We start from the raw sequence: 18855 nt of genomic DNA, 5'->3' as shown, positions 1-18855 counted from the left end.
GAGAAAAGAGAAGGAAGTGATGAAGTAATAGACAGAGGAGAGGTTGGAGGAAGAGGAGAAAGGGGGGAGCCAAGGGAGATAAGGTGGAGAGAGAACCGATAAGAGTAGGTAGGGTGAAAGATGGATGGGTGAGAGGACGGAAGGAGGCAGAAGGGAGGAGAGAGAGAGTGAAAGAGAGACTCAGGTGGTAGTCCTACAAGGAGACAGTTAGTGATGACTATCTGAGGTGTGTGGATATCCGTCTCCATCGTGGTACCAAGCTGTCAGATACAGAGAAGATCATGGGCCGCGGAGGCCGGTCACTCCTCTAGAACCCCGTGAGCCAATCAAGCTCCGGGGAGAGAGAGAGAGGAAGATGGATGGATAGAGGAATAGATGGATAGACAGATGTATGAAGAGGAAAGATAGGGGAGGGAGATAAGAGAGACAAAGAGGTAGAGGAGAGACAGTAGAGAGAGGGAGAGGGTGAAATAGGATATAAGAATCACACTCACAGGCTCACAGCTAGCATGAAGCCATGAGTCCCATCACACTCACAGGCTCACAGCTAGCATGAAGCCATGAGTCCCATCACACTCACAGGCTCACAGCTAGCATGAAGCCATGAGTCCCATCACACTCACAGGCTCACTGCTAGCATGAAGCCATGAGTCCCATCACACTCACAGGCTCACTGCTAGCATGAAGCCATGAGTCCCATCACACTCACTCACAGGCTCACACACTGCTCACTGCTAGCATGAAGCCATGAGTCCCATCACACTCACAGGCTCACTGCTAGCATGAAGCCATGAGTCCCATCACACTCACAGGCTCACAGCTAGCATGAAGCCATGAGTCCCATCACACTCACAGGCTCACAGCTAGCATGAAGCCACGAGTCCCATCACACTCACAGGCTCACAGCTAGCATGAAGCCATGAGTCCCATCACACTCACAGGCTCACTGCTAGCATGAAGCCATGAGTCCCATCACACTCACAGGCTCACAGCTAGCATGAAGCCATGAGTCCCATCACACTCACAGAAGCCATCCCATCACACTCACAGGCTCACAGCTATGAAGCCATGAGTCCCATCACACTCACAGGCTCACAGCTAGCATGAAGCCATGAGTCCCATCACACTCACAGGCTCACTGCTAGCATGAAGCCATGAGTCCCATCACACTCACAGGCTCACAGCTAGCAGCATGAGCCATGAGTCCCATCATACTCACAGCTAGCATGAAGCCATGAGTCCCATCACACTCACAGGCTCACAGCTAGCATGAAGCCATGAGTCCCATCACACTCACAGGCTCACAGCTAGCATGAAGCCATGAGTCCCATCACACTCACAGGCTCACAGCTAGCATGAAGCCATGAGTCCCATCACACTCACAGGCTCACAGCTAGCATGAAGCCATGAGTCCCATCACACTCACAGCTAGCATGAAGCCATGAGTCCCATCACACTCACAGGCTCACAGCTAGCATGAAGCCATGAGTCCCATCACACTCACAGCTAGCATGAAGCCATGAGTCCCATCACACTCACAGGCTCACAGCTAGCATGAAGCCATGAGTCCCATCACACTCACAGGCTCACCCAGCTAGCATGAAGCCATGAGTCCCATCACACTCACAGGCTCACAGCTAGCATGAAGCCATGAGTCCCATCACACTCACAGCTAGCATGAAGCCATGAGTCCCATCACACTCACAGCTAGCATGAAGCCATGAGTCCCATCACACTCACAGGCTCACAGCTAGCATGAAGCCATGAGTCCCATCACACTCACAGGCTCACAGCTAGCATGAAGCCATGAGTCCCATCATACTCACAGGCTCACAGCTAGCATGAAGCCATGAGTCCCATCATACTCACAGCTAGCATGAAGCCATGAGTCCCATCACACTCACAGGCTCACAGCTAGCATGAAGCCATGAGTTATGTTACCTATTGGCGGCATCACAAAAAGCAGGTGAGTGTTTTTGCACCTAAAAAACATATAAACTCAAGGTTGCTCTCGTATCCCTGGTTCTATGATTATATGAGTGAGATGTAGCACATATGGGAAATCATCTTTGCGCATTTCACCACAGAAAAAAAACAAATTCCCTCATCAATCTAAATACAATACTCTACAATGACAAAGAAAAAAATGGTTTTTAGATTTTTTTTTGCAAATGCATAAAAGATACAAAACTGAAATATCACATTTAAATAAATATTCAGACCCTTTACTCAGAACTTTGTTGAAGCACCTTTGGCAGCGATTACAGTCTCAAGTCTTCTTGGGTATGATGCTACAAGCTTGGCTTGGAATTAGAGTTTCTTCCATTCTTCTCTACAGATCCTCTCAATGTATGTCAGGTTGGACGGGGCGCGTCACTATTTCCTGGTCTATCTAGAGATGTTAGATCGGATTCAAATCCGTGCTCTAGCTGGGGCACTCAAGGACATTCAGAGTCCCGAAGCCACTCCTGCGTTGTCTTGGCTGTGTGCTTAGGGTCATTGTCCTGTTGGAAGGTGAACCTTCGCCCCAGTCTGAGGTCCTGAGTGCTCTGCAGCAGGTTTTCATCAATGATTCCTCTGTACTTTGCTCCGTTCATCTTTCCCTCGGTCCTGACTAGTCTCCCAGTCCCTGCCGCTGAAAACATCCCCAACTCATGATGCTGCCACCACCTTGCTTCACTGTAGGGATGGTGCTAAGTTTCCTCCAGATGTGATGCTTGGCATTCAGGCCAAAGAATTCAATCTTGGTCCTTTAGGTGCATTTTGGCAAACTCCAAGCAGACTGTCATGTGCCTTTTACCAAGGAGTGGCTTCCATCTGGCCACTACTATAAAGGCCTGATTGGTGGAGTGCTGGGTTGTCCCTTTGGAAGGTTCTCCCATCTAAACAGAGGAACTGGGTTCTTAGTCACCATCGGGTTCTTGGTCACCTCCCTGATCAAGGCCAGTCTCCCCCGATTGCTTAGTTTAGCCGGGTAACCAGCTCTAGAAAGAGTCTTGGTGGTTCCAAACTTCGTCCATTTAAGAATGATAGAGGCCACTGTGTTCTTGGGGACCTTCAATGCTGCAGACATGTTTTGGTACTCTTCCCCAGATCTGTACCTTTCCTCAAAAATCCTGCTTAAATGTTTTCAGAACCGTGATGTTAACTCTGCCGAACATTGGACCTCAGCTCCACTCGATAGTGTTGAGTACTGGCGGAATATTTTTTGTGTTGCTTCGAGTTGAATTAAAAAATATATATATATACCTTTTCTGTCTCCGGTGATAGTTAGCGTCACGCGGCTAGCTATCGAGACCTAGTTAGCCCACGCTGCAAGGCTTAATTAAGCTAACTTGGCTAGCTTATTGGAAAGCAAGCTAACCACACTAGCTAGCAATTTTATCTTCACATAATGTAGCATTGCTAGCTCTTTCCTCTTGTTTAGTTTAACCTATGTTCACTTGTTTGTGTTAACTAAAACGACCAAGTTTAGCCTGATGGCTTTAAGTTCTTGGGAGGATATCAGCACGAAGTCCAACACAGCTCCCACATGGTCCTCATCGGCTAGCACTGTGCTAGCGACAGCATACCTTAGCCATGCTAGATAGCTGCTAGTTAGCTAATGCCTTACAAGCCTGGCTATAGCGTTACGCCGCGCTGTCTCCCATTCTAACCCTCCGGGCTAACATGTAATTTTCTACAACAGGCGCTACTACACTACAGTGTTTAATTACAATGGCCACTGCTGCCCCATCCCAGGGACAGCCAGGCCAAGCACTCAAACCCCCACGTTCTTGCGCTTTCGGCTCCATGATTGCGAGGAAAGGCTCTCACCTTCTCTGCATCAACTGCTTGGGAAAGAAACATGCTCAGGCAGCTCTCCACGACCCCGTGTCCTGCAGGCATTGTAAAAAAAGGACGAGGGCGGGTTTGAGGAGGAAACTAGTATTTGAAAAAGCACTGCAATCACTTGCAAATAGGTATTAACTCTGCTCCTTGTTATTTTGAATATCTATGCTTTGGGTAAGTGGTGGGGTGTGGTAGACAGGTCCCCATCTCCCCAGAGTGTCTGAATCTGGGGGTTTAGGACTGGATTATATTATTTCTCTTTTTAGTCCATTAAGCTGATGAGCCTGCTCATATCTCAGCTTGACTGACTCATAGCCTGACGTATGTGGGGCATGATGATGAGCATATTGAAGGTGAGTAAGTGCTAGGCCAGACATATCTAATGTCCAATCAGTTACAGAGACAGCAGAAATCTCTGTCCTATCTCTGTGCCAATACATAACGAGACACAGGCCTCTTTGTCTGGTCAGGAGAGACCAGAGATAATATCTTAGGATAATAAACCAGAGAGGAGAGGAAAGGAGAGGAGAGGGGACAGGAGTGGGGAGTGGAGAGGAGGAGAGTGGAGGGGATGAGAAGGGAGGGGAGGAGAGGAGAGGTGGAGAGTGGGGAGGTGAGTGGAGTAGATGGGAGGAGAGGGGAGGAGAAGGGGGAGGAGAGAGAGGTGGAGAGTGTGGATGAGAGTGGAGGGGAGTAGAGTAGAGCGGAGGGGAGAAGAGGGGAGGAGAGTAGAGGGGAGGAGAGGTGGAGAGTGTGGATGAGAGTGGAGGGGAGTAGAGTAGAGTAGAGCGGAGGGGAGAAGAGGGGAGGAGAGGAGAGTAGAGGGGAGGAGAGGTGGAGAGGGGGGTGTGGCTTCACGGTAAGCAGGCAGGCATATAACATGGCAACGTACGCAAGCACACACGCCTCTCCGTACTCACACACACAGACACAAACACAAAAACACACACAGAAGCATGTAAGATGAAGAATAATGCCGTGGGTGAAATGAATGAGAAGAGAAAGTCATGGAGAGAGAGAGAAAAGAGAGAGAGTTGAAAAGAGAGGGGAGAGTTGGCCAGAGGGAGTAAGAGAGAGATGAAAAAAGAGATGGGAGAGATGGCCAGAGGGAGTAAGAGAGAGATGAAAAAAGAGATGGGAGAGAATAGCAGAGGGAGTAAGAGAGAGATGAAAAGAGAGAGGGGAGAGATGGGCAGAGGGGGTGAGAGAGAGGAAAAGAAAGATGGGAGAGATGGGCAGAGGGAGTAAGAGAGAGATGAAAAGAGAGATGGGTCAGAGGGAGTAAGAGAGAGATGAAAAGAGAGAGGGGAGAGATGGGCAGAGGGAGTGAGAGAGAGATGAAAAGAGAGGGGGAGAGATGGGCAGAGGGAGTGAGAGAGAGATGAAAAGAGAGAGGGGAGAGATGGGCAGAGGGAGTGAGAGAGAGATGAAAAGAGAGAGGGGAGAGATGGGCAGAGGGAGTGAGAGAGAGATGAAAAGAGAGATGGGCAGAGGGAGTAAGGGAGAGAATGAGAGACATGCAGAGAGTGGAACAGTGGGAGTTTTTTTTCTCTGTTGTAAGCAGGCCTGCCTGGGAGGGAATCATTGGCCTTTCATCTGGTGTGTGTGCGTGTGCGTGTGCGTGTGCGTGTGCGTGTGTGTGTGTGTGTGTGTGTGCAGAATCACCACCTCATCCAACAACAAACACCCGAAACCCAGAAATTCCCAAGCACTGTCTCTCCATGTATTACAAAATTATGTCTGTGTGTGTGTGTGTGTAACACACTTGTGCTCTGAGTCATCACCATGGACCGGAGTTGGCCAATCAAAGGCGTCCGTGTTTGGGGCGATGTGAAATAAGATTGGGAAACTTCCTGGCTAGAGGCCGATCACACACACACCAATCTTACACACTAGAAAGCCTAGCAAATCCCTCAAAACCCTGACAGTACATCAAAGACTGAACAGCCTCAATGGAGAGAGAGACTTCCTCAGCATTCACTGCAGATTATCACCTGGGTCAGCCACGGGAAAGAGTGTTTGTGCCAACACACTCCTAAATGGACACACACACACACATTAACACACACACACACACACCTACTGAAGCAAATTTATATCCAGTCGCAGTCTGTCAGAACAGAGCAAAAAAAGTTGTCATTGACAGGTTGGTCAACTTTCTCCATCATTCAGCATTACTGAGGGGATCAACACCGGGGTTGAATATAGAGACAGTAAAGTAGACTTACTCAGGTCAGGACATCAGGAGGTACTGAGCTTTCAGGCAGACTGGGATCAGGCCAGAGGGAGGAGAGGGAAAGGAGAAGAGGGGAAAGGGAAAAGGTAAGAGATGGTGGAGGACAGATAGGATGACGAGGAAAGAGGGAAGGGTTGAAGGGTTTAGAAGAGGGCTATAAGAGGCATGAAGAGGCAATGAGAGATGGAGGGAGACTGAGGTTGAGAGAGGTGAAGGGTGAAGAGGGGGAGAGCTGACTGGTTAGATTAGTTCAGTGGAAGAATATTAGAGGTGAGAGGTCAGGAGATAGGGGTTCAGGGTAAGAGTCTGGGATATGGACATAATGACATATAGAATATGTTATAAGGATATATATAATTACCTTTATTTAACTAGGCAAGTCAGTTAAGAACATATTCTTATTTACCATGATGGCCTACCAGAAGGCAAAAGGCCTCCTGCAGGGACGGGGGATGGGATTAAACATTTAAAATAAAAGGACCCAACACACATCATGACAAGAGAGACAGCACAACACTACATAAAGAGACCTAAGAAATCAACATAGCATGTCAGCAACACATGAAAACACAGCATGGTATCAACACAACTTGACAACAACATGGTAGCAACACAACATGGCAGCAGCACAACATGGTAGCAGGCACAGACAACAGCACAAAGGGTAAGAAGGTAGAGATAATACCACACGACGCGAAGCAGCCACAACTATATAGGATGAAGACCATTTAAGTGTGAGAGGTGATGGATGAAATTTTGGGGGTTAGGGGTCAGGGGTCAGAGGACAGGTGTCAGAGGTTAGGGGTCAGAGGTCATCTCAGCAGTAGTAAAGGATATGGGCTGGACACCATGTGTATGCACCAGCTGCGGGGACAGGTGGTCTGCTTGAGACAGAAGAACACCACAGGTGCAAGTTCAGGGAACGGCACCACCAGCGTGCTGAGGTCACTGCCGATGCTGACATCATCGCCCGCCCCTCCCGCCTCCTCGATGATGTCATCAGCCTGAACCGGGCCGTAGTCCTCGCAGAGCCCCGCCCCCACCGGGGACACGCCCCCTAGCGGAACGGGACACTCCTCACTCGTCATGGCAACTTAGCAGAGGTCTGGAGGGAGAGAGAGGGATGAGAGAGAGACGGGTAAGAGAAGAACACACACACACAGACTAGATCGATGTCAACAATCATTGCACTTTCATTGACAATTCACTTACAGCTCTTTAGCAGCATAAAACCTCTCTATTTCCTTACCTATCCTCTGAATGGATTTACTCTAATGTAAACAGTCATCTCTAGTACACTCCATCTCTTCGGTTTTGTTCCTGAGTACTAGAAAAACAACAGATATCCTCTCCTGTTGAATAGTGATTGAGCCGGCCGTAGGGAGATAAAGACATGGAGAGATAAATAGATTGAGAGAAAGAGATGGAGAGATAAAGAGATTGAGAGATAAAGAGATTGAGAAAAAGAGATTGAGAGATAAAGAGATGGAGAGATAAAGAGATTGAGAGAAAGAGATGGAGAGATAAAGAGATGGAGAGAAAGAGATTTAGAAAAAGAGATTGAGAGATAAAGACATGGAGAGATAAAGAGATGGAGAGATAAAGAGATGGAGAGATGAAGAGATGGAGAGATAAAGAGATTGAGAGATAAAGAGAAAGATGAATGCAGACTGTAGAAGAAGGCTGTAGCAGCAGCCTACCAGGGCCACAGTGATTGTGTAATAATGACAGCACATTGTGCCTCAGCAGTCTGCTCTACTTTACCTGTCAGCAGTGAGAGCAGGAACAGAGCCAGGCACAGGAACAAGTCAGGAGACAAACAACAGCAACAAGAAACAAGGACGCAAAGCACAGCCAGTGGCTTTTTTTACACTGACGGAGCAATTGTGTGTGTGATGGGGCGGTTGTGCATACGTCCATTTGTGTGTGTGTGTGTGTGTAGGCTTAGGAGGGTTTGTGTACAGAATCCAAATGTCAGGTTTGATGAATTGATTTTGGAGGGGAGGAGGGTATATTAGTACTTCATCCAGACAGATTAACTCAGCTACCGCTCTGTTCAGAGACAGCCATGTACGTATTAATCATTCACATTTTATACAAATCAAATGTACTTTGTTTTTATCAATCTAACTACATGACTTTTATTTGAATAGTAAATCTCTATTGATAAACCAAGATGTGGCCTAGGCCTATTCACAATACAGGTGACTGCATTTGTGTTCATGCGTTGTGTTATTGAGCTAGTTTTGGCTGATTTCATGGGGCTACATGACAAACCAGCGCTTTCCTTCCATTTGGGACTTATTATATTGATCAACAACATTTGCATTGATGTAGCTTCTTTTATAAAAGTGTGCACTATCACTTCAAATAGTAATGACATTATTCACGAGGCAAGATGGGTTCATGCCTTGTTGCATTATTCAAGTGTGTTAACTTCTGTGCAGCATGAGTGTGTAGCTAACATGATGCAGCCCAGACTCCCAGTACAGTATGAGTGTGGAGCTAACATGATGCAGCCCAGACTCCCAGTACAGTATGAGTGTGGAGCTAACATGATGCAGCCCAGACTCCCAGTACAGCATGAGTGTGGCCCAGACTCCCAGCTAAACATGATGCAGCCCCTGACTCCCAGTACAGTATGAGTGTGGAGCTAACATGATGCCCAGCCCCAGTACAGACTCCCAGTACAGTGATGAGTGTGGAGCTAACATGATGTAGCCCAGACTCCCAGTACAGTATGAGTGTGGAGCTAACATGATGTAGCCCAGACTCCCAGTACAGTATGAGTGTGGCCCAGCTAACATGATGTGGAGCCCAGACTCCCAGTACAGTATGAGTGTGGAGCTAACATGATGTAGCCCAGACTCCCAGTACAGCATGAGTGTGTAGCTAGACTCCCAGTACAGCATGAGTGTGGAACATGCCCAGACTCCCAGTACAGCATGAGTGTGTAGCTAACATGATGTGGCCCAGACTCCCAGTACAGCATGAGTGTGGAGCTAACATGATGTAGCCCAGACTCCCAGTACAGCATGAGTGTGGAGCTAACATGATGTAGCCCAGACTCCCAGTACAGATGTAGCCCAGACTCCCACAGCATGAGTGTGCTAACATGATGCAGCCCAGACTCCCAGTACAGCATGAGTGTGGAGCTAACATGATGTAGCCCAGACTCCCAGTACAGCATGAGTGTGTAGCAACATGATGTGCCCAGACTCCCAGTACAGCATGAGTGTGGAGCTAACATGATGCTAACATGATGCCCAGACTCCCAGTACAGCATGAGTGTGTAGCTAACATGATGTAGCCCTCCCAGACAGCATGAGTGTGGAGCTAACATGATGTAGCCCAGACTCCCAGTACAGCATGAGTGTGGAGCTAACATGATGTAGCCCAGACTCCCAGTACAGCATGAGTGTGGAGCTAACATGATGTAGCCCAGACTCCCAGTACAGCATGAGTGTGTAGCTAACATGATGTAGCCCAGACTCCCAGTACAGCATGAGTGTGTAGCTAACATGATGTAGCCCAGACTCCCAGTACAGCATGAGTGTGTAGCTAACATGATGTAGCCCAGACTCCCAGTACAGCATGTGTAGCATGAGTGTGTAGCTAACATGATGTAGCCCAGACTCCCAGTACAGCATGAGTGTGTAGCTAACATGATGTAGCCCAGACTCCCAGTACAGTATGAGTGTGGAGCTAACATGATGTAGCCCAGACTCCCAGTACAGTATGAGTGTGGAGCTAACATGATGTAGCCCAGACTCCCAGTACAGCATGAGTGTGTAGCTAACATGATGTAGCCCAGACTCCCAGTACAGGCTAGCAATGAGTAAGTGGAGCAGGAACGGTGCGCGACTCGCGCTATAAGGGGGACTGATAGACTGAGTTGTTTTATAGAAACTGTATTTATTTGATTATTGATAGACTGAGTTGATCCGTGAAACACATTTGACAAAAGGACCAAAAGTAACTAAAATTATAGTACCGAACCATTTTTCATATTGTAGTAGGGAAAAAGTACAGAAGTTTCGGTATACCATGCAACACTACCATCAAATTAGAAAGGACAGCATCTGACATTTACTCACAGCTGAAAGTTTCACAATACTTCATCACAATATAAAACCAACCATCATCTAAAAACAGTATGGTCTGGGTCAAGAAAAAGAGACTACAATTACCACATCACATACTAGACTGCAGCACTGTGGACTGTGGAAGTCTGAGTTATTGGAGTAATGACTTCTCTCGTTACAAACATACAACGTACTCAATTCACGTCACAAAAAGTAGAGTTATATTACGTTTAGTGTGGTTAGTATGAGTATTCAAAAACAGCCGAAGTGTAATTCTGGGGTGTTATTTTTGACAGGTTGAACAGGTTGAACCACAGGGGGGAGAGAGGACAGATTCAGTCAGGCCCTCTAACATAAAGGAACAAAGGGGGAAACGAGAGAGAGAAAGATTTTGTAAATATTTGTTTTTGTATCAATCCCTGTCTGTTCATTGTTCACACCTTCTCTCTAACATTTTCTCCCAGCATCTCTCTTTCTCTCTGCATGTGTGCTGGTGGGGTCTTGATGACTGTGCGTCTGTGCATTAGCACTTGCACTCACACACACCGTGAAGCACACACCGTGACGCACACACCGTGACGCACACACACACATGATCATCATAAATTGGAGTAACGCATATACAACCACCCATTTAGTTGTGCTAAGTGCTGAATGTTGTGGGGACCTTGGGGAAATACAAGTGTTATCCCTCTTGCCCCCAACTCCACTCAACACTGACTGACTGACTGACTGACTGACTGACACACACACACACACACACACACACACACACACACACACACGTGGCTGATTTCACAGTAATTATAACAATGGATTATATTTATAGTATGATTCCAAGAGCTACAATTACTTTGGAAAATATTTGCTGACCATGACTATGACTAGGCCCAAGAGATTTCCCTGGTCAGGTCACACTTTCAGGAACAACTTGGGGCCTTATAGACTACAGACTAGAGAGATGGGACCAGAGAAGAGACTAGGGATACCTAAATAATCTTACGGAGAGCACTGAGGGGACCTGTGCCCCATCAACAACAGCACTGAGGGGACCTGTGCCCCATCAACAACAGCACTGAGGGGACCTGTGCCCCATCAACAACAGCACTGAGGGGACCTGTGCCCCATCAACAACAGCACTGAGGGGACCTGTTCCCCATCAACAACAGCACTGAGAGGACCTGTGCCCCATCAACAACAGCACTGAGAGGACCTGTGCCCCATCAACAACATCACTGAGAGGACCTGTGCCCCATCAACAACAGCACTGAGAGGACCTGTGCCCCATCAACAACAGCACTGATACAGTGGAGACGATTCGTAGTAGAGATAAGTGTGCAGCTGAAAGTGTAATTGCGTGAGAGGACTTTTTGTCTGCGGCGCCCCAGTGTTAAAACTCTGTATGTGTCAGGTAGTGCTGAGCGATTAACCCAAATGTCGGTTATTTTTTACATATTTTTTTTATAACTAATTGACTAACGTTGGTTCAATTATTTGAATTCCTTTTTGTTCAAATTTCTGTGAGCTCAATACGCAGTTTCCTCTGAGATAAATCAGACTAAGCCTGAACGGTGAGATGTAGTCAGGAGTGGTAGTTTCCAACAAGCCAATATTCTACACAGTTTAGAGCAGACAATGTGGTAATTAACTACAGTGACCATACAATTCCTTCAGAAAGTATTCACACCTGTTGATTTTTCCACATTTTGTTACAAAGTGAGATTAAAATGTATCTAATTGTCATTTTTTGTCAACGATCTAAACAAAATACTCTGTATTGTCAAAGTGTAAGAAAAATTCTAACATTTGTAAAAACATAAATTAAAAAATAATATGAAAAATAAAACACTAATATAATATTAGAAACGTATTCAACCTCCTGAGTCAATACATGTTAGAATAATCTTTGGCAGCAATTACAGCTGTGAGTCTTTCTGGGAAAGTCACTAAGAGCTTCCCACACCTGGATTGTGCAATATATGTCCATTATTCTGTCAAATCGGATGTGCATCATTGCTAGACTACCATTTTCAGGTCTTGCCATACTGTATATCCTGAGAAAATATAGAAACGCAAAATGCAACAATTTAAACTATTTTACTGAGTCACAGTTCATATAAAGAAATCAGTCAATTGAAATAAATAAATTAGGCCCTAATCTATGGATTTCACATGATTGGGCAGGGGCGCAGCGATGGGTGGAGCCACTTGAGAGCCAGGCCCACCCACCAGGGAGCCAGGCCCAGCCACCCACCAGGGAGCCAGGCCCAGCCACCCACCAGGGAGCCAGGCCCAGACAATCAGAATAAGTTTCTCCCCACAAAAGGTCTTTCTAACAGACAGAAATAGTCCTCAGTTTCATTAGATGTCCGGGTGGCTGGTCTCAGATGATCCTGCGGGTGAAGAAGCCGGATGTGGAGGTCCTTGGTTGGCATGGTTACACGTCGTGTGCGGTTGTGAGGCCGGTTGAATGTACTGCCAAATTCTCTAAAACAACGTTGGTAGAGAAATGAACATTAAATTATCTGGCAAAAGCTCTGGTGGACATTCCAGCAGTCAGCATGCCAATTGTAAGCTCCCTCAAAATGTCAGATATCTGTGGCATTGGGTTGAGTGCCAAAACTGCACATTTTAGAGTGCCCTTTTATTGTCGACAGCACAAGGTACACCTGTGTAGTCATCAAACTGTTTCATCAGCTTCTTAATATGCCACAGATGTCAAGTGAATGGATTATCTTGGCAAAGGAGAAATGCTGATTAACAGGGATGTAAAGACATTGTGCACACAATTTGAAAGAAATACATTTTCTGTGAGTATGGAACATTTCTGGGATCTTTTATTTCAGCTCATGAAATATGGGACCAACACATTACATGTTGCGTTTATATTTGTGTTCAGTATATTTTCAAGCAGATTTAATTCAAAACTGTAGCTCAGCCACTCAAGAACGTTCACGGTCTTCTTGGTAAGCAACTCCAGTGTATATTTTCCGTTGTGTTTTAGGTTATTGTTCTGCTAAAAGTTGAATTCATCTCCCAGTGCTTGGTGGAAAGCAAACTGATCCAGGTTTTCCTCTAGGATTTCACCTGTGCTTAGCTCCATTCTGTTTCTATTTTATCCTGAAAAACTCCCCAGTCCTTAACGATTACAAGCATTATCATAACATAATGCAGCCACCACTATGCTTGAAAATATGGAGTGTAGTACTCAGTACTGTGTTGTATTGGATTTGCCCCAAACATAACACTTTGTATTCAGGAGTAAAAGTGAATTGCTTTCCCACATGTTTTTCAGTATTTCTTTAGTACCTTGCTGCAAACAGGATTCATGTTTTGGAATATTTTTATTCTGTACAGGCTTCCTTCTGTCACTCTGTCAATTAGGTCAGTATTGTGGAGTAACTACAATGTTGTTGATCCATCCTCAGTTTTAACTTATCACAGCCATTAAACTCTGTTTTAAAAGTCACCATAGGCATTATGGCGAAATCCCTGAGCAGTTTCCTTCCGCAACTGAGTTAGAAAGGACGCCTGTATCTTCGTAGTGACTGGGTGTATTTTCCCCCATCCAAAGTGTAATTAATAACTTCACCATGCCCAAACGCATATTGAATATTTTTTTCTATCTACCACTAGGTGCCCTTCTTAGCGAGGCACTGGAAAACCTCACTGGTCTTTGTGGTTGAAATTCACTGCTTGACTGAGGGACCTTACAGATAATTGTATGTGTTGGGTACAGAGACGAGGTGAAGTCCACGCAACACATTATGTGACTTGTTACGCACATTTTTACTCCTGAACTTATTTAGACTTGCCATAACAAAGGAGTTGAATACTTTTTGACTCAAGACATTTCAGCTTTTCATTTGTAATTCATTTGTAAAAAAGTTTAAAAAAAAATAATTCCACTTTAACATTATGGGTATCATGTGTAGACCAATGACAATAAAATCTCGATGTAGTACATTTTGAGTTCAGGCTGTAACACAACAAAATGTGGACAAAGGGGTGTGAATACCTTCTGAAGGCACTGTAATCCATTGCGAGCCTACTGTCACGTTCGTTATAAAGATGAGACCAAGGCGCAGCGTGAGTAGAGTTCCACATGTTTTTAATAAAACCGAAACTCAGCAAAACATGACAAACAAGCACAAATGAAACGTGAAGCTATACGAATAGTGCAGACAGGCAACTAAACATAGAACAAGATCCCACAAACACCAAAGGGAAATGGCTACCTAAATATGATCCCCAATCAGAGACAACGATAAACAGCTGCCTCTGATTGGGAACCATATCAGGCCAACATACAATTACAAAAACTCTTAGACCTAAAAAACCCTGGACATTCAAAAATCCTAGACAATACAAAACTAGAGTACCCACCCAAGTCACACCCTGACCTAAGCAAAATATAAAGAAAACAGAGATCTCAGGTCAGGGCGTGACACCTACTTGTCCGCTCTACAGCACGGACCGTCTGTGTGGGGGAGACACTGAGACAGAGAGGAGAGACAGAGGAATGCATGATGGAGAGAGATAGAGAGCAGTTGCTTCACGCGGTATCTCTACCTGAAAATACATCGAAGTGATTGATAGTTGGTATTCAGCAGTCATAAAAGTATGCCTTAATTACTCTAAATAACTCCTAAATAGTGATTCTGTCAGACAGCATAGGCAGCAGCTCTATAGAGATGATGATGACTTGGAATGAAATACTGAAGTAATTAAGTAAAACAAACGTAATATACACAAAAACGGAATTATTTTATTAAAGTTGAATAAATGATGGTTAATAAGTAATAAGCAGTAAAGGGCAGTCACTACCATCATGGAACTTTAATTCATTCTTTTATTCTGTTTTGTTACAGCATTCAACCCACATAATGCAAAATGCATTTAACGTTGAAAAAAATGATCTAAACCAGAAATCGAAAACCATGTTTTTTTTTTTTGAAACCGAACCAACCTCAAAAAGTACTTATCTCTCAGCACTAGAGTCAGGTGATTGGGGACTATGCTGAGTACAGCACTTCGACACGGGCAGCCAGGGTTCTGACTGTCACAGCGATTTAACGCTGCTTTAGAATACCACAGGCTTAGTGTGTGTATGTGTATAGTTGGTTGGTTGCTAACACACACACACACACACACACACACACACACACACACACACACCCAACCCCACAGTCAAGCCCCCAGCATGGGACAGACTGCATCAAACTCTCCAAAGACACAGAGGGAGGGAGCTGTCTGAGTGAAGAAGGAGGACAGGAGGAGAGGAGGTGGAGGGGAGAAGAGAGGGAGGAGAAGAGATGGAGGAGAAGAGATGGAGGGGGGAGAGGAGATGGAGGGGGAGGAGAGGAGATGGAGGGGAGAGAGGGAGGAGAAGAGATGGAGGGGGAGGAGAGGATGGAGGGGGAGGAGAGGAGATGGAGGAGAAGAGATGGAGGGGGAGGAGATGGAGGGGAGGAGGGGGAGAGGAGATGGAGGGGAGGGAGGGAGGAGAAGAGATGGAGGGGAGAGGAGAGAAGAGATGGAGGGGGGAGGGGGGAGATAGGGGGAGAGGAGATGGAGCAGGGAGGGAGGGAGGAGAAGAGATGGAGGGGGGGGGGGATGGAGGGGGGTGGAGGAAGAAGGAGAGGAAATGGAGGGTAGAGGAGATGGAGGAAGAAGGAGAGGAGATGGAAGGGGAGAGGAGATGGAGGAAGAAGGAGAGGAGATGGATGGGGAGGTGATGGAGGGGAGAGGAGGAGATGGAGAAAGGAGAGGAGGTGGAGGGGAGAAGAGAGGGAGGAGAAGAGATGGAGGAGAAGAGATGGAGGGGGAGAGAGAGGAGAGGAGAAGAGATGGAGGGGAGAAGAGAGGAGAGGAGAAGAGATGGAGGGGGAGGAGAGGAGATGGAGGAAGAAGGAGAGGAAATGGAGGGTAGAGGAGATGGAGGAAGAAGGAGAGGAAATGGAGGATAGAGGAGATGGAAGAAGAAGGAAGAGGAGAGGAGGAAGAAGAGAGAGATGGAAGGGGAGAGGAGATGGAGGAAGAAGGAGAGGAGATGGAGGGGGAGAGGAGATGGAGGAAGGAGAGGAGGTGGAGGGGGGGAGGAGAGGAGATGGAGGGGAGAGTAGATGGGGAGATGGAGGAAGAAGGAGAGGGGATGGAGGGGAGGAGATGGAGGAAGAAGGAGAGGAGATGGAGGGGGAGGAGATGGGGGGGTAGGAGAATAGATGGAGGAAGAAGGAGAAGAGATGGAGGGGGAGAGGAGATGGAGGAGGAGGAGATGGAGGGGAAGGAGAGGAGATGGAGGGGAGAGTAGATGGAGGTGAAGGGGAGGAGATGGAGGAGAAGGAGAGGAGATGGAGGGGAAGGAGAGGAGAGGAGATGGAGGGGAAGGCGAGGACACGGAGGAGGGAGGAGAGGAGATGGAGAGAGGGGGAGAGGAGATGGAGGAGGGAGGAGAGGAGATGGAGGGGGAAGGCGAGGACATGGAGAGGAGGATGGATGGGAGAGAGGGAGATGGAGGGGGAAGGCGAGGACATGGAGGAGGGAGGAGAGGAGATGGGAGGAGAGGAGATGGAGGGGGAAGGCGAGGACATGGAGGAGGGAGGAGAGGAGATGGGAGGAGAGGAGATGGAGGAGGGAGGAGAGGAGATGGGAGGGAGAGGAGATGGAGGAGGGAGGAGAGGAGATGGAGGGGGAAGGCGAGGACATGGAGGAGGGAGGAGAGGAGATGGGAGGAGAGGAGATGGAGGGGGAGAGGAGATGGAGGAGGGAGGCGAGGACATGGAGGAGGGAGGAGAGGAGATGGGAGGAGAGGAGATGGAGGGGGAGACAAGATGGAGGGAGGGAGGGAGGAGGAGATGGGAGGAGAGGAGATGGAGGGGGAGAGGAGATGGGAGGGAGGAGGGAGGGGGAGGAGATGGGAGGGAGGAGAGGAGATGGGAGAGAGGAGATGGAGGGGGAGAGGAGATGGAGGAGGGAGGAGAGGAGATGGGAGGAGGGAGATGGAGGGGGAGAGGAGATGGAGGAGGGAGGAGAGGAGATGGGAGGAGAGGAGATGGAGGGGGAGAGTGAGCATCCGGATTAGGGAAGAAAAGTATGGAAATTAGCAGATGTAATAACAACAAACAGCTGACATGGACACAAACCCATTATTTTGACAATAGTGGTAGTAACATTATAATAGTAGGTTAGTAATTATAGCCAAACTAAGGTCAGCACCTGAACTCCTCTCGTCCCATGTGATTCTGTCCCCTTGGTGTGACTGTGTGTTAATGCACCAGTGGGTAGTCCAGACACAGACAGGGACTAATGCTATTAACATCACTTCTGTGCAGGAATCCCTGTGGGGACACACACACACACCTTGTGTTTCTTTTCTAGTTGTGTCATTCAAATGTCTAATTTTAGAAAATACACAGGAAATAGCCTGAGACTAATTCTCTGACCACCAAACCAGTAAATGTCTGTGGGAATAAGGTAAACTGATTCCAGATCTGTTTGTGCTGAAGCCAATATCCAACCTCTATGATCATTGTCATGCCAACCTGATCTGGTACCAGGCTATAGTGATCTGTTTAAAAAACACCCCAACTTCCTCCCTATTCTACATTACAGGACTTTGAGACAAACAACGAGTCTGTGAAGAACTCTGTAGAGAAATTCCTATGAAATGTGTCTGCCTAAAGCTGTTCAGCCCTCCAGATAGAATTAACATACATACCAATACATAAAACATGTGTTTAACTTGTCCCTGATTTCTCTAACTTTATGCACCATTCAAGTCTTCCTGCCTGTATCGTAGCAACGCTAACTCCCATTAGCTGCATTTTTTTAGGAAACTCCAAACAACTTTGCTGCTGCTTTTTCAAATGTAATGACCCGTGTGCTCCACTTATGTCTGGCGAGGGATTTAGAGAAGGAGAAGGAGGAGGATAAAAACACAAAAACAAAAACAAATCAATTTAATGACTCGCTTTGCAAATGTTACGCCTCTAGAAAACTCCGCCTCGGGAAGAAAATACGAAGAAAATATGATTTTAGAACCAGGTGCTGCTATGTCAGCATTATTATATGACTGGCTGTCACGGGCGCCATGAGAAGGCGGCGGTAATTTGGTTGCATCGCTAGCTGCCTCGTCGTTAAAACAGCCCTGTGCAGGGTCGGTGGAGCTCCACAGGGCTAACGAGCATCGGGCAACTCATGTAATTCGATGGTGAACGGGGTGACACATGGTTTATTAATGCATCGATTGGACAATGCTGAGCTGGGAGACTTGTCTGGATAGCATTCTGGAGGCCTAAATACTGGAGGACTAAATACTGTAGGACTAAATACTGTAGGACTAAATACTGTAGGACTAAATACTGTAGGTCTAAATACTGTAGGACTAAATACTGTAGGTCTAAATACCGTAGGCCTAAATACCGTAGGTCTAAATACCGTAGGTCTAAATACCGTAGGTCTAAATACCGTAGGTCTAAATACCGTAGGACTAAATACCGTAGGTCTAAATACCGTAGGTCTAAATACCGTAGGTCTAAATACCGTAGGTCTAAATACCGTAGGTCTAAATACCGTAGATCTAAATACCGTAGGCCCAAATACCGTAGGTCTAAATACCGTAGGTCTAAATACCGTAGGTCTAAATACCGTAGGCCCAAATACCGTAGGCCCAAATACCGTAGGTCTAAATACCGTGAGTCT

General features: G+C 46.7%; 1 protein-coding gene across 2 annotated transcripts in view; it reads right to left on the bottom strand.

The window, feature by feature from the left end:
- Positions 1-6695: 6695 nt before the first annotated feature.
- LOC121845972 (voltage-dependent T-type calcium channel subunit alpha-1H-like) overlaps positions 6696-18855 on the bottom strand; it is a 135407-nt gene continuing 123247 nt past the window's right edge. For both annotated transcript variants that reach the window (XR_006082944.1, XM_042318565.1), the window contains exon 2: positions 6696-7172. Coding sequence is in view for 1 of the 2 variants with exons in the window: in XM_042318565.1 (XP_042174499.1) it covers positions 6880-7155 (276 nt within the window). In the remaining variant the exon portion in view is untranslated. The remainder of the gene's footprint in view (positions 7173-18855) is intronic.

The sequence above is a fragment of the Oncorhynchus tshawytscha genome, unplaced genomic scaffold (genome assembly GCF_018296145.1).
Source record: "Oncorhynchus tshawytscha isolate Ot180627B unplaced genomic scaffold, Otsh_v2.0 Un_contig_3121_pilon_pilon, whole genome shotgun sequence".
Taxonomy (NCBI): Eukaryota; Metazoa; Chordata; class Actinopteri; order Salmoniformes; family Salmonidae; genus Oncorhynchus; species Oncorhynchus tshawytscha.
The sequence above is the reverse complement of the archived record's forward strand: the minus strand, read 5'-3'. Positions and strand labels throughout refer to the sequence as shown.